At 31.1% G+C, this 14,781-nt stretch overlaps 1 protein-coding gene across 1 annotated transcript in view; it reads right to left on the bottom strand.

Annotated features, from left to right (window-relative positions):
- Nucleotides 1–4,935: 4,935 nt before the first annotated feature.
- Nucleotides 4,936–14,781, bottom strand: part of LOC132729013 (stress-activated protein kinase JNK-like) — a 33,750-nt gene continuing 23,904 nt past the window's right edge. Inside the window, exons 10-11 of the mRNA XM_060714747.1 lie at nucleotides 14,654–14,725; nucleotides 4,936–9,819 (exon numbers count right to left, since the gene is read on the bottom strand). Of these exons, the coding sequence (XP_060570730.1) occupies nucleotides 9,755–9,819; nucleotides 14,654–14,725 (137 nt within the window). The 3' untranslated portion in view covers nucleotides 4,936–9,754. The remainder of the gene's footprint in view (nucleotides 9,820–14,653; nucleotides 14,726–14,781) is intronic.

Genomic DNA, 14,781 nt, shown 5'->3' with positions numbered 1-14,781 from the left:
CACATTGAAATTTTAAGAAAATTAATGTACAATTATTTGAGTATTCCTGTAACATATGTTGCATTTGATTAAAACATTTTATAGATGGTAATGATAGGTTATGCATTATGTTACATTGCTTTTTCCCTTACTGACAAAAATAGAAAATATAGCAATCTATCCACAGAACAAATACAATATTTGTCTAGTCTTACAGACCACACAGTATTTATGTGTCTGTTGTGTTGTTATTTTACAAATTATGCCAATATTTAATCTTATAAACATTTTCACTTCCCTCCTTTAGTGTTTTGAAATATTAATATTTTTTGTCTATATATGAATTAAATATGAATTTTGGTTATATGTGTCATGGAATGCAAAAATGGGGTTTCTTGACCAAATTTTTGATTTTCACTTTTTTTAATTTTCTAAATCTATGAAATATCAGAAGTAATTCCTGAAAATTTGAAAGTCGTGTCTTTCTTATTTACAAAGATATACATAATTTTGTGAGTATGGTGTCCAGTAAGTAATTAAAAATACACATAAAAATCTTTGATCTTTGTGATGTTTAAAGGTGCATGAGGAGAACAACTTTTGAAGCTAAAATGAATTTTGTGAAAAAAAATGGTTATGTTATTAAAGTTAATAAATGTTGTAGAATATTTTTGGAATACAGCCACCATAATTAAAGCATCATTTACATTATGTTGCCTAGCAACGGACCTAGTCCTGGGTTCTTCCTGGCCTTTTTCGTGTAAAAAGTTATGTGCTAGGTTTATTTTACAACACTTGCAAGTATCAATACGAAATATATTCTTCTTTCACATTTGCAAATGGTTCTATTGCATTTCTACAGTGTTAAAAGGACATATTACTGTTGAGAGATATCATAATACAACTTCAAAAGAACTAAACACAGTGTCCTTTCATCATTCATTTATTAACTTTATTCAGATATTTACTCTGACAGCAGACAACAGTTTAATACAACAGTAAATGAAAGATGACTCAAGTATAACATCATCAAAGGTAGTAACACTAAATAAAGGGCATAATTACACAAAAACAACATGAAGGAAGCTATATTCTGTTACCTAGCAACCATGGAATATTCTAAAATTTTGTAATTTATTTTGTAAATATACAAATTTCTTGGTAAAATACAGCTAACAAAGCAGCAGAAATAAATAAATTTTCAATAATATTACACACAATGCCTATTAATTACTTTTCAATAATTTTCCATTGAAGATATAACATACAATCCATGTTCTGTACACTTGACTAGTGTTAGTAAGGCATGCAAATTTTAGCAGAACTCAGTATTTTTGCCATGTATATTGCTCTGTATGTTTTACAATAACCAATAAGCATTTGATCAAATCACTGTTACTTTCCATATTACATAAATATATCTATCTGCTGTATAACTGATTTACATAATACCTAAGCAATAAGTAAAAATTAATCAGTCTTGCCAAGCAACCACAATATCTTCCATAATTTCCTTTTAAATTTTACAAATGTAAAGTTTGATTAAAAGAAGATCTCAAAATACCATGAACAAAGCAGCATGATTACAAAAAACAAATTACAACTATTAAAACTGCAAATACAATCTTAATAATAGTTCTTGGATCAAAGTATCATTAAACTCACTTAACTATAGGTTTTGAATTTATATAGATAATATAAATAATTTCATAAAAGTATGTTCAGTAACATCTGGTGTTAACTACACTGTTTCACAACAAAGTAAGGACTTTGAATTGACTAGCATTATATTTAATTAAAATGACATAAAGATAAATCCTACAAAAATATGTTCCTTACTTAAAACTGTCTCTGCATATAATTAGGTTGCTTAGCAACCAATGAATTATTATTTTATTTTTTTATAAATTTCTTAATTTCCAAATTTTTACAGGCATACAGGAGATTACATCTTAGTTACAAAATAGCAATTTGTGCTATTATAAAAAAATGAAAACAATACCACAAATAATGTGTAACTGAACTTAATAAGGTATTCAGAGAACAGCCTGCCTCACCATTCCTTAATAATATAAATTAAAAATGAAACTTCTAATATCATGTTCACAACATTTATTTTCAGGTACATTTAAGGTGCTATATTTTAATATTTTATAACTTAGTGATGATTATTTTTCAATTATAAATTTACAATGTGATCAAACATATAAAGTATTTTTATTCTGATGCATCTGTTTAAAATCCTTCCCAACTGAAGGAAATATTGGTTGCCTAGCTACCATTGAATTTTCTTTGATTTTGCTGCTTCTTTTAACAATTTTAAGGATTGGTGATAATTTACAATGTGATTCTACACTAATATCAACATAAAAATTCAACTGACCTATCATTGTTATAGATAAAGTATTTTCCATATTCTACAACTATAAAATGTTTAAAATTTGACAACAAGTACTGAAGCTTAATGTTACTTTACATTTTCATACAGTCTTTTTTAATCTAGATCAAAGCTTAAGATCAGTTGACAGTTGATCAATTCATAACATGCATAGGTTCAATAGAATTCTATAACTTAGAGTAAAATGACAAATGTTGTATTACATTAAACTTAATCTAATAAAATTTTTGTAAAAATGATGGAAATTTGTAACTGGTAAACTGACATCTAAAAATAATATAGGCAGCCATTAAATAATATCTATGCATCAATGATCCACACACTTGTTAATATAGCATTAGTCCTTAGAGCACCAGTTATGCAACACACTTGCAGTCTTATCTTATGAAGCATCTACTTGTATCATAAGCTATATTTGAAATGAAGAAAATAATGACAGTCCATACATGACCACTATGTTAAAGGAACTCCAATCATACTCAAGAGTAAAAGACTGCTCTTTCTCTTTCCACCTTTTTCACATAATTGTCAATATCCAACTTTATTACTGTTTTCGGGATAACTGGTTTTGGTCACACAGTATTTTAGCTATGTCAGATTTGAAGAACTGCCCGATTTGTTCAAATAGATACTAATGTCTTGCTGCATCATTACTGTACTTCAGGTAAAAGACCTTTGTGAGGCAATTGTTTCAGTAAATACATTTTTACCTCCACAGAGTTAATATATTCTTCACATGTTATAACACTTGGCTCCATTGCACTTGCACAAAAGTGGTGGTATTTGGATAACAGTTTTAGGGCTTAACTTAAGAAATGACTTCCTAGGGATTTTCTGGATCATCTATAAGCTGTAGGATATTGTGCCAATATCTTGATGACCTCAGGACAGTAAACTTAAGCAACCTGTTGCATTGTGTTTCACTTTCCAGATATAAAAGTACCAAGCATGTTGAGACTGACACTTCCATGAAGTCCTAAAATACATATAAATTGGAAATTTAAAAAGACTGCATATGATATAAATAGTACTTAAGTAAATAATACTTAAAATTAAGATTATATTTAACTGAATATTCTTTTTGCAACTGAAAATACTATAGCATAGGAGAACAATAATACAATTCATGGCAAAGGAACACATCTGACAAGAAAAAAAATTATAGAAATCTACCTTGATAATATTTTTAAACATGTTTTTATTTAATGTGATAAGACCCTTCTCAGGGGAGACCATTTATTGCTTGGCAATAGTCTCTAATAGGAGATTCAGGTATTTTAAGTACTTGAATAGTAAGCTGGAAATATAACATTCCTAGCAAAAATGTGGTTTATACCCTACTAAATGTGGTTTATACCCTGCTAAATGTGGTTTATACCCTGCTAAATGTGGTTTATACACTTTAAAATATCTGAGATTTGATTTGTGGTTTCAGTAACATCTGCAAGGCTCTTGCTGGTGGCATATACTAGTAATATGTGTTAAGAACAAAATATATTTTTTTAAAAACAACATTCCAGTATATTTATTTATCATGTTCTTTATATATGCAAATAAATTTATATTCAGGTTTATATGTGTCTTGTCTGTTATTTTACAAAAACTGCCAAAGGAAATACTAGTACAAAAATTGTATCATTGAAAATAACGATGATACTTGCTATAAATATTTTTGTCTCACCAATTTTTATTTCATGTAATCTTTCTCAATCAAATCTAGTTAATTGTCTCCTAGGAAAAGTTAAATACCAAATATCAAGTACTTCACATGAGTAACAGGAAGATTGAAATGTGTAACTACATTACACTTTATAACCTTAGTGACACCCCTTTTACCCCATTAGCATGATTTATGTAACTTTTGTAGAGGACCACCAAGTGATTCTTCATGGCAAAAATACAATATCTTTGTTCTAGGCATTGTAGTTTTGGAGAAGATTTTTAGGATAATAATTTTTTAACTTTTGATAAAGACATAAAATTATAACCAAGTTTTTTATTTAAGTTTATAAAGGGCTATAATTCTGTAACAATACTGGCTTGAGTTGTGGGACTTTTGTTAGTAAAACTGTACCAAGATGACCCAATTTAACCTTTAGAATAGTTTCCTAAATTTTAAAATGTGTTCAAGTGACCTGGATGATCCAAAACTGATCTACAAATGAGCCAGTGTCATGACAAAACTAACATAGTGTGTTTGCGACCAGCATGGATTCAGACCAGCCTGCGCATCCGCGCAGTCTGATCAGGATCCATGCTGTTCGCTTACAGACCCTATAACAAGTAAAGAAACTGCTAGCGAACAGCATGGATCCTGATCAGACTGCGCAGGCTGGTCTGGATCCATGCTGGTCGCAAACCGATTATGTTGGTTTTGTCATGATACTGCTCAAATGTAGTCCACTATTTGCTGAGAGATCAAGGAGCCAAAGAATTTTTTTATTAAATAGCTCTGATACAGGTAAAAGACATGCAAGAAAAAACTTTACCTTGATATGTTAATTATACTGAAGTTTTTTACTAGTATGGCTAAGTACTAAGTTAAGAATAACACTATCTTGCTCTACAAATGTTTTATTTTCATATTTTGTGTTTCCATGGCATACCTTGAATATAAGGTATGTAATTTACACATCACATCTACATATATAAAACATGTACACATGCACATTTGATCTTGTCATACACAATGTTTCCTATCAACCAGTATCAATTCACACACTTAAAAAGTTTTGCCATAATCCTATTCATTAAAAAATTTGTTTGTCTTTTTACTGATACCCAAATTATCTTTCAAGGTAAATCAAATGATATAAGCACATTATTCACCATTAAAATACTGATGATTGGTAGCTTGGTTAAGTTTTGTGTCATTTTCTAGTATTACAGTTAATAGAAAACTTTATGTTGATAGCCATTTATGTCATTTGATGACTCACAACCTCCTAAAAACAACCAAAAACAACAAGATACATACAGAAACAAAGAGAAAACAAAAACTGACAACAAGAATCTTAACAAAAAACAAGTTTGTGAGTCAAAGCTTTTACATCCCTTAATGTGTGCATTGAAATTGCCCTGTTTTAAATTTGAACCAGTCCATTTAAATCAAAGGTATTCCAATTTAACAAAATATTAAAATCAAGTAGCCACAGAAGCTGGTCAGTCGGAATGACCTCTTGTGATGAAACTCTGGTTAGTAATTTTACTTCATATCTCGTTAAAATGTAGAGTATTTTAACCATATTATTTGATACACTTTAACAACAGTTTTTAGCAGATTCTCCTGACAGAAAAGTTTGTAAAGACAAAACAGAGACAGAGAACAAATTGTAAGTCAACATAAAACAACTTGCAGCATTTATATTAACTCAGACTTGACATGGTTTTGTATAGTATTGTGTGCAAAATCAACAAAACATGAGCAAACAAAATTAAAACCTATAATGAAAGACATGAACACAAAATCTATATATTCTACTAATACAACAATTGAAAAATAGCTTGACTTAATGTTTGGTAATGTCTAGAGAAATCAGATCATTGACCCCAGTAAGTGACCTTGACTGTTAATCAAATCATTGATCCCAATGTGTGACCTGGACTGTTAATCAAATTATTGACCCCAATGTGTGACCTTGACTGTTAATCAAATTATTGACCCCAATGTGTGACCTTGACTGTAAATCAAATTATTGACCCCAATATGTGACCTTGACTGTTAATCAAATTATTGACCCCAATGTGTGACCTTGACTGTTAATCAAATTATTGACCTAATGTGTGACCTTGACTGTTAATTAAATCATTGACCCCAATGTGTGACCTTGACTGTCAACATGAAGTCATGATATTTAACATGACACTCTATCTTGCTAAATTTTTAATTTTTACAATTTTCTGTGGTAATAACTCTATACATTGTATTTGATAATTTATATTACACAATATAAAGATGTACAAGAAAGGGGCGGTTTACAGGAATATCTATTCTTACAGGAATTACTATAAGACAAGATATCATTTGTGCATGTTCAGTAGATAGAGTTTATTTATAAATACCAGTATATGATATAATAATGAAATAGTTAACTGTGCAACAACAACTTATCATCAGTGTATTCTATGTTCATTTGATAATTACAATTATTGTAGTTATAAAGTGTATAAAGCTATATATTGCTGCCTTATTGTTTCAATTTTGAATAAGGTTAATTCCAAAATACCTGTATGAATGAAATATGTAATATGTATATTTCTTTAAAAGCAAATGGTGCATGCAAAATATCACTGCTGAACAAACAGTTAAATCCCTATTTAAAATAGCAGCTATACCATTTTATTCTGTTTATGTACAATATTCATGTGTGTTTTTTATATAAAAGACAATCTATGTTATAATATTTAAGGAATCGGCCACAAGATTACAGAAACAATCCAAATTTGAAAATTTAAAATTCATAATTTTTTTAAGAATATTTCATTACATATAGCTTTATACCTTTTAATAATTAAAAACTAAAGTCCATTGATGTTAATATAGTTATCTTATATTGTAAACATTCAAGGAAAACATAATAAATACATGTTTTATAAATTCATTAGCAATCTATATGTTTTTACACATTAACATGTGAATTTCATATTTTGCTATACAATAAACTATGAACACCAATTGATTATAAAACAGAGACAGTGTGGGTGCAGTGTACAGCTAATATATTGCAACAAAATGTGAAGGCACCAAGAAATGTCAATAACAGCTTATTCAATCACCAATTTGTCAAATTAAGCCAATTAAGATATAAAAACGAGCATAAATGACAACTCTGGCATACACAGTCATACATCTCTTACTATCAAACTAGTCTCCCTATAAAATTATACTTTCTTGTATTGAAAATATCATCTCATTTTTGTGTGATGATTGGTGTTCATTTGGGCAATCATAATTTGTAAAGCAATGGAAAAGCCACAGAAAATTCAAATGCTTTGAAACTTTTTCCTCCATAAAAATTGATACAGGATAAGAATTATCATGTTAACAAGTACAGCAAAGTTCTCCCCAAAAAAGAGAACATACATAAGATGACCAGTGTTTAAGATTTAATACTTGTGAGATATGATAAAAAATAATGTAAGAACTGGAGTTTGGAGACCTTTTAAACAGCTGGGGAGCTGATTCATTGATACAGAGCAATGATTTGCAATTATCCCATAACAGAGATTAATTTATAGATTGATTACCTAACTATATTCATAACACGTGAAGAAGTATAGTCAGTAAACCAGTTTGATACAATTACAGAATGTATATAACTAGTGTATTATGTTAAAGCAACTATAGATAAATTAGAACAATACATGATGTATGAAATATCACAAATAGCTTTGTCAAGCAATGTATATGACATGGCTGTAATGTAATTATATAAAATATCATATGAATATAAATTTTCAAGTATCAGACAAAAATAAAGCACACTGATTTATAAGATTCTATTTCAAATATTGTAGCCTTAAAATAAAGCCATAGCCTTAAAACAAAGCCGGGCTCTTAATCAAGCATAAAATATACAAACAAGTAACAGATCTTTTTACACTTTTGCTACATCAATAAAATTTCTTATTTCTTTGAAGAAAAAAAAGCATTTTGTATTTATTGATAAAAAAAAGAGAGCAAAAAGTGTAATATTCAGCAAATCAAATGTGTTCCTATTCCAGATGTTACAGTTAAATGTTATTGTTAACTATGTTAACCATTCTAAAGTCTGTTATAAATAACAGAAAGCACAAACTATATACATATACATTGCATGACAGGTTTCAATAAGGAATGTGTTTATGATACAACATGAACTGATAAAACTCCCTGGCAACATGATAAATACTTATTCTTTACTCAATCTCTTCTAACAAATATCTACTGTTAATCAAAAACCTTTCAACTCTTAATATCTGCCTGTCAACAGATAGTGTTGAAACTTGTTTCTTATTTTATTGTCTTTTCTATGATAACATATAAACAGAAACTACTGGTCTTTTCTGCAAGTCTCCTGTTAGTGAAAGAATTGAAGCTATCAGTTAAATGTTGACAGCAGATATATTAACCCTCATAACTTTATGATTTAAATTCTCCTTTCACAGGTAAGCTATAAGCCAATGATTGCTGAACAAGTTTACTGAGAGAGTGAAATTCATGAAATTTTATTATTCCTTCAATCCTATTTCAATTTTTCCCCTTCTTATTGAGAAAGTAATTTACTGTTAATTATCGACACAAATCTGATATTAACATTACAATATATGCTGTAATTAGATAAAAAAGCTCAGGCAAAAATTAACCATCTATGAATACTGTCAATATTTTGGAACTATTGTGTACACCAGATACTTAGTAAATAGTAAAATAGCCCAGAGATTAAAATATCTTAATCTATCTTCATATTTAATGGACTTAAATATTAAAATTTTAAAATCTAAAAACATATATTAAAACAATTTACATGACTTTATACATGCATGTACAAAATGGAAATACATTATATGAGTATTTTACAAACAGAGCTATTCTAAAGTCTGTCTTTCCTATGTACAATATTGAGGTGTTATCTTAAGATCACCCTGTTAAATACATGACAACATTACACCCATCTTTACATATAAAGGCATCAAAATATTGTGTTTTAAACTAAATATAACCTTTAAAACCTGTATCAAAGTTGATTAAAACAGAATAAATAGACTGAAGTTGATTCAAATAACACAGATAATTAATTATTGACATAAAACCATTAGAAAATCTTTAATAAGCTTCAATATAACATTAAAATCATAATTTCTGTTGCCATGCAGGACACTATTAACAGTTATAAAGTTATTGTATTTCTAGACCAGTATAATACAGTATAAAACAACATAAATAAAAGAATATACATGATATAACCAGTATGATGATACGTAACTTAGAACGGGACATCCAATTATATCGGCCATTTACGGCTCGGACATTATTGAACTGTCATGTTTAAACTTACACTTAATGTGTAACACAATATGGCTCACATATAACATTTAAAACTCTCCGTAACAAACTGCATATAGTGTACACGTATCAAAGTTCTTTAAACTTTCAGTAACATCAAAATAGATCACAATACAAAACTATTCACTTTTTTTTTAATATCAGGTCTTGTCCTGAATGAAAATATGCCCTCAGTTTGCATGACATCGCCATCATGTAAAACAGATTTCCAAGGAAATGCAGCAAGTCTGGAAGATTACTCCAAACGTATTTGAATAATTGTCCAAATTATGGAAAAGAGCGTCCAAGCATATGGTAAATGGTCAAATACAATCTAGACTTGAAGTGAATGGTTATCTTTTTGATGCGCTAGCGATTCCGTCCATCATGGCCTCGTTGTTTCCTGCACCTTCCGGTACTGAAATATATATTATATAGCACAAGTGTTTCTTTTAACAACTGTACTTTACATTTTTCACGATTTCAAGGGCAGCAATTTTTACAATGCTGTATTTATGTACTTGAATTTCAACTATTCATAGTTGGAACAGATTTAAATATGAACCTTTCACTCTTGTTAACTACCATATTGATGACAGAGGTAAGTTATCAGAGTTGTTATCTCAATTACTATCCGAAAACTTTTTATGCACAGTAACTGTATACACACTTCTGAATCATTTTTACAAATACCCAGTACTGTATTCTTATTTGTAATCAATAGCAACATTGTTATTTACTAAGTAAACAAAAGCCATCCATACTGGATGTGCATTTGACTATTCTAAGTGCCTGACAGTAAGAAAAGGTGCATAACTGAGTAAAAAGGAAACTCAAGAGTTATGGGACCTGTTACCATCAAGTTAGATAATCATAGAAAACAACCCATTCTCTTTAAGTAGTATCAAATATACCAACTTGCCAACAAAAACCTAACAAAATGTGACAGCGAAGCGGACGCCTTAATGTATACAATAGCTCTCCCTATTCTTCAAATAGTCAAGTAAAAAGTAGCTTAAAATGTTATTGCACAATCTATTGCCTAAAATTTCAACCTAAAATTTAAAAATAAGCTAAATTGATAAATTTCATATACATGTATATTGAAGTCAGTTGTTAAGCTTGTTACTCATGAATTGAGTCTGGTATTCAAATATAAATGTAAAATGTATAGATGTATTGTTCCAACACTGATAACATAAATCATAAATAGAGTGTGTAGTATAATGTGCATGTATGTGTATTCCATTTTATGTAAATACAATCTGTTAATGCAGGCAAAAGTTCAAATGGAAATGATGCTGATATACTGTACATAATGTTTGCAAGTGATAACAAAATAAGACTTTGTGTGTAACAAGAGTGATTGTTGTTTAATCTTAATGAAAACCTTTACATCTGTAGTCAGAGAAATAAATACAAACATTTTGTAAAATATAACAATATTGAACTTGCATATCAATAACTTATATTATTAAACTGCATTTATATTAATCTTGTTGAGATCATTTTTAAGTTTATTACATGTAGTTTTTATTTCATCAAACTATTCTTTAATTGCATTTAAGCTTATAGACACACTTTCAAATCCATTCTTGCAACTAATAAGTACAAAATATTGAATGTAAAGTTTCTCGCTTAAGTTTCGCAACAGCCTGCCCCTGGCGTAGTTTAAATCACAACTAGTGATCCTTATAGTACAAGTTTGAAGTGATTACCATTGGCCATCAAACACTCAAAGTTAGCAGATTGTTATAGACCAGATTTTCAGGTCATTCTGGTCAAGTCTTATTTGGAGTCTCTAGAGATGATACCATATCATCTAGTATTCTAAGTCTAAACAGCTTTCATTTAAATATGTGTACTTAAAATATGCTTCAGATTCATATACTGTAGAAGTACTGATTAAAACTGTATAATAGATTTTGTTGGAGTGTGTTTTTTTGTGTGTATTTTTTGGGTTGGGTTTTACATCCCACCAAAACAAGTATAAGTCATATGGCGACTTTCTATTTTTACTGGTAGAGTGAGATCTTAGGTGCCCCTCAATGCATTATTTCATAAATTAGCTGAATAGCTTCCTCAAATGAAAGGCTGGGCAGCAGGACAGACAGACATGACAGGTATATCTATATGCTCTATACCTACTGTATCATACATCTTTTAAATCGTCAAACCAACAAACTTAAATGTTGTCAGTGAGTACTAAATTTTTGTCTAAATATACGGTAAGATGAATATTTTGAAATGTTACATCTACAATTAGCTAAAATTGGAAATGTAAGCAAGTCATACAACTTGATTTCAAAATATATCACATTCATTTTATTACATAAAATTGGGGCAGTCTTTATTTATATAAAATAGTAATCACTATAAATTTCACAAAGCCAGCTAAATGAGCTTTCAAAAGAACCTATATACATCAATATTTTAACTGAAATTTAGATTTTGACATGTAAAAGTACATCAAATTAATTAAAAGGCTGATTTCTAGATCTACTAAAAAATTGAACTGAGGATATAACACATTCAGTACTATGTATAAATATAAATAAAATAAAACTAGAAATGAGTACATAGGACAATTATGCACCCAGTTTTGCTGTCACAGTGACATAAATATATACCATGAAAACTCTCGTTCTTCAGGTATACAAGAATTAACACTCTGTGTATCACTGTGACCTTGATCTTTGACCCAATTACCTTAAAATCAACACAGTGATCTTTGACCCAATTACCTTAATATCAACAGGTAGCAACTACTGGCTATGGGCAATCACCCTATTAAGTTAAAAACAAAACATAAAAACTAAGCCTACTGAACTAAGTGTCATTGTGATCATCTACAAATCATGACTAAATCTTGGCACTGAAGGCCACAGCATTCCCTGTTATTGGCCGGACAAGATTTTAGTGCTCAAGGTCATGGTTGCATTTGACCTTTGACATAATTCTGATCTCAAAAGCAATAGCAATTATCAAATGGCCATGACCAATCTCCACACCAAATCTTACAACTTAAGGCCAGTCTTCTCAAATTCTTGGTCGGACATGGTGTCCTAGACCACAGATCTACTGACCTCAAAATCAATAGAGATCATTGACTAGTCATTCAAATTTTCACTCCAAATGTTAGAACTGTAGATAAAATGTTCCCTAGTAATGGGTCGAACAAGCCTTCAGTAATCAAGGCCAATTGACCTTGATCTTTGACCTTCTGATAGGAAAATCAATAGGTACCCTCTACTGGCCAAGTGCAATATCCCTACCAAGTCATATAAACAATCTTATTTTTTCACAACTTGCTGATCAGACAAGTTAGAGGCGACATATAGACGGACAGACACACATACAAACCAACCACAGTATGCTCCCAATCTTTAATTGGAGTGCATAAAAACCTATTTAATTTTAATTAAAGCCTAACAGTTTGTACAAGAAAAATAACTAGAACTGCCACTATCATGGCGTGAATACCCCCGCATACCACTTTGTCAGAATCAACAGTGGCCATTTAGAGCTCAAGGACAACCTCCCTGCCAAATCTGAGGTTACTAAGCCAGTGCATTGCTAAGTTATGTATTCTACATGCTTCAAATGTGAAAATGTCAAAATCAATACACTGCGGACAGGCATTCTTTAGCAATTGAGAAGAAAAGCTTTTTTTTGTCAAGGTCCCTGTGACCTTTGACCCAGTGACCTCAAAATCAATAGGTGTCACCTTATGGTCATGATCAACATCCATGCCAAATATGAAGACTGTGGGTCAAAGGAATCTTAAGTTAATGGGTGGACAAACTTTTTGAAGTCAAAGTCCCTGTGGCCTTGACCTTTGATCCAGTGACCTCAAAATCAAAAGGGGTCATCTACTAATCATGACTAACCTCCATTCAAAATATGAAGACTGTGGGTCAAAGGAATCTAAAGTTATTGGACAGACAAGCTTTTTATGGTCAAGGCCCCTGTGACCTTGACCTTTGACCTGGTGACCTCAAAGTCAATAGGGGTCATCTACTAATCATGACTAACCTTCATGCCAAATATGAAGACTGTGGGTCAAAGCAATCTTAAGTTATTGGGCGGACAAGCTTTTTTTAGTCAAAGCCCCTGTGACCTTGACCTTTGACCTGGTGACCTCAAAATCAATAGGGGTAATCTACTAATCATGACTAACCTCCATGCCAAATATGAAGACTGTGGGTCAAAGGAATCTTAAGTTATTGAGCGGACAAGCTTTTTGAAGTCACGGCCCCTGTGACCTTGACCTTTGACCTGGTGACCTCAAAGTCAATAGGGGTCATCTTCTAATCATGACTAACCTCCATGCCAAATATGAAGACTGTGGGTCAAAGGAATCTTAAGTTATTGAGCAGACAAGGTTTTTGAAGTCACGGCCTCTGTGACCTTGACCTTTGACCTGGTGACCTAAAAATCAATAGGGGTCATCTACTAATCATGACTAGCCTCCATGCCAAATATGAAGACTGTAGGTCAAAGGAATCTTAAGTTATTGGGCGGACAAGCTTTTTAAAGTCAAGGCCCCTGTGACCTTGACCTTGTGACCTCAAAATCAATAGGGGTCATCTACTAATCATGACTAACCTCCATGCCAAATATGAAGACTAAGGGTCAAAGGAATCTTAAGTTATTGGGCGGACAAGAAAAAACCGACGGACGGCCGGCCTGCCGGACAACCTGATTCCAGTATACCCCCCTTACAACTTTGTTGTGCGGGGGTATAATGAATATATTGTGAAAAATTATTGTTCATTATATCTTTAGTTTTGAATATCTCTTATCAGACAACATTGTAAAGAATAGCAAATCTTTACAATGATTCAGGCTTCAGTCAGGTGCATAGATGAATTAAGACTACAAACTTGTTCATTATAACTTAGTAAGAATGGGAGGAGTAACATCATTTCAGTCACCCTCGTATCTGTATCTATGACAAGTTCTCATGTCACGAGAGTAAACATGTTTATGACCCAGATAATTCTCAAACCCTCACTTGTAGGTTCAGCAACAGACCATTGATCCCTTAACTTACATTGATCAATGAATACCCTATACCCCAATAACACATAACAGAAGCTTCTGTTTCTAAAACATTTAATATCTCCCAGAACAGCATGCCTCCATACTATACTAGCTCAGCTTAGTTAGACCAGGGCTTAATCTTGCAGCCTGGATTCAGCTACACACCTGACAATGTATATATCAGGGATATATATAAAGCTAGGTACCAGTATGGTTTTGCATAGCTGCATTCTGGTAACCTCTACTTTCATTCTCCATTACCTCATTGTAGATCAATTCTGAAAATATAAAAACAAAACACATGTTTTTATACTAAACTTTAAAAGAATTTTCT

Source organism: Ruditapes philippinarum, unplaced genomic scaffold (assembly GCF_026571515.1).
Source record: "Ruditapes philippinarum isolate M1 unplaced genomic scaffold, ASM2657151v2 ctg88_1_1_1_1, whole genome shotgun sequence".
Lineage (NCBI taxonomy): Eukaryota > Metazoa > Mollusca > Bivalvia > Venerida > Veneridae > Ruditapes > Ruditapes philippinarum.
The sequence above is the reverse complement of the archived record's forward strand: the minus strand, read 5'-3'. Positions and strand labels throughout refer to the sequence as shown.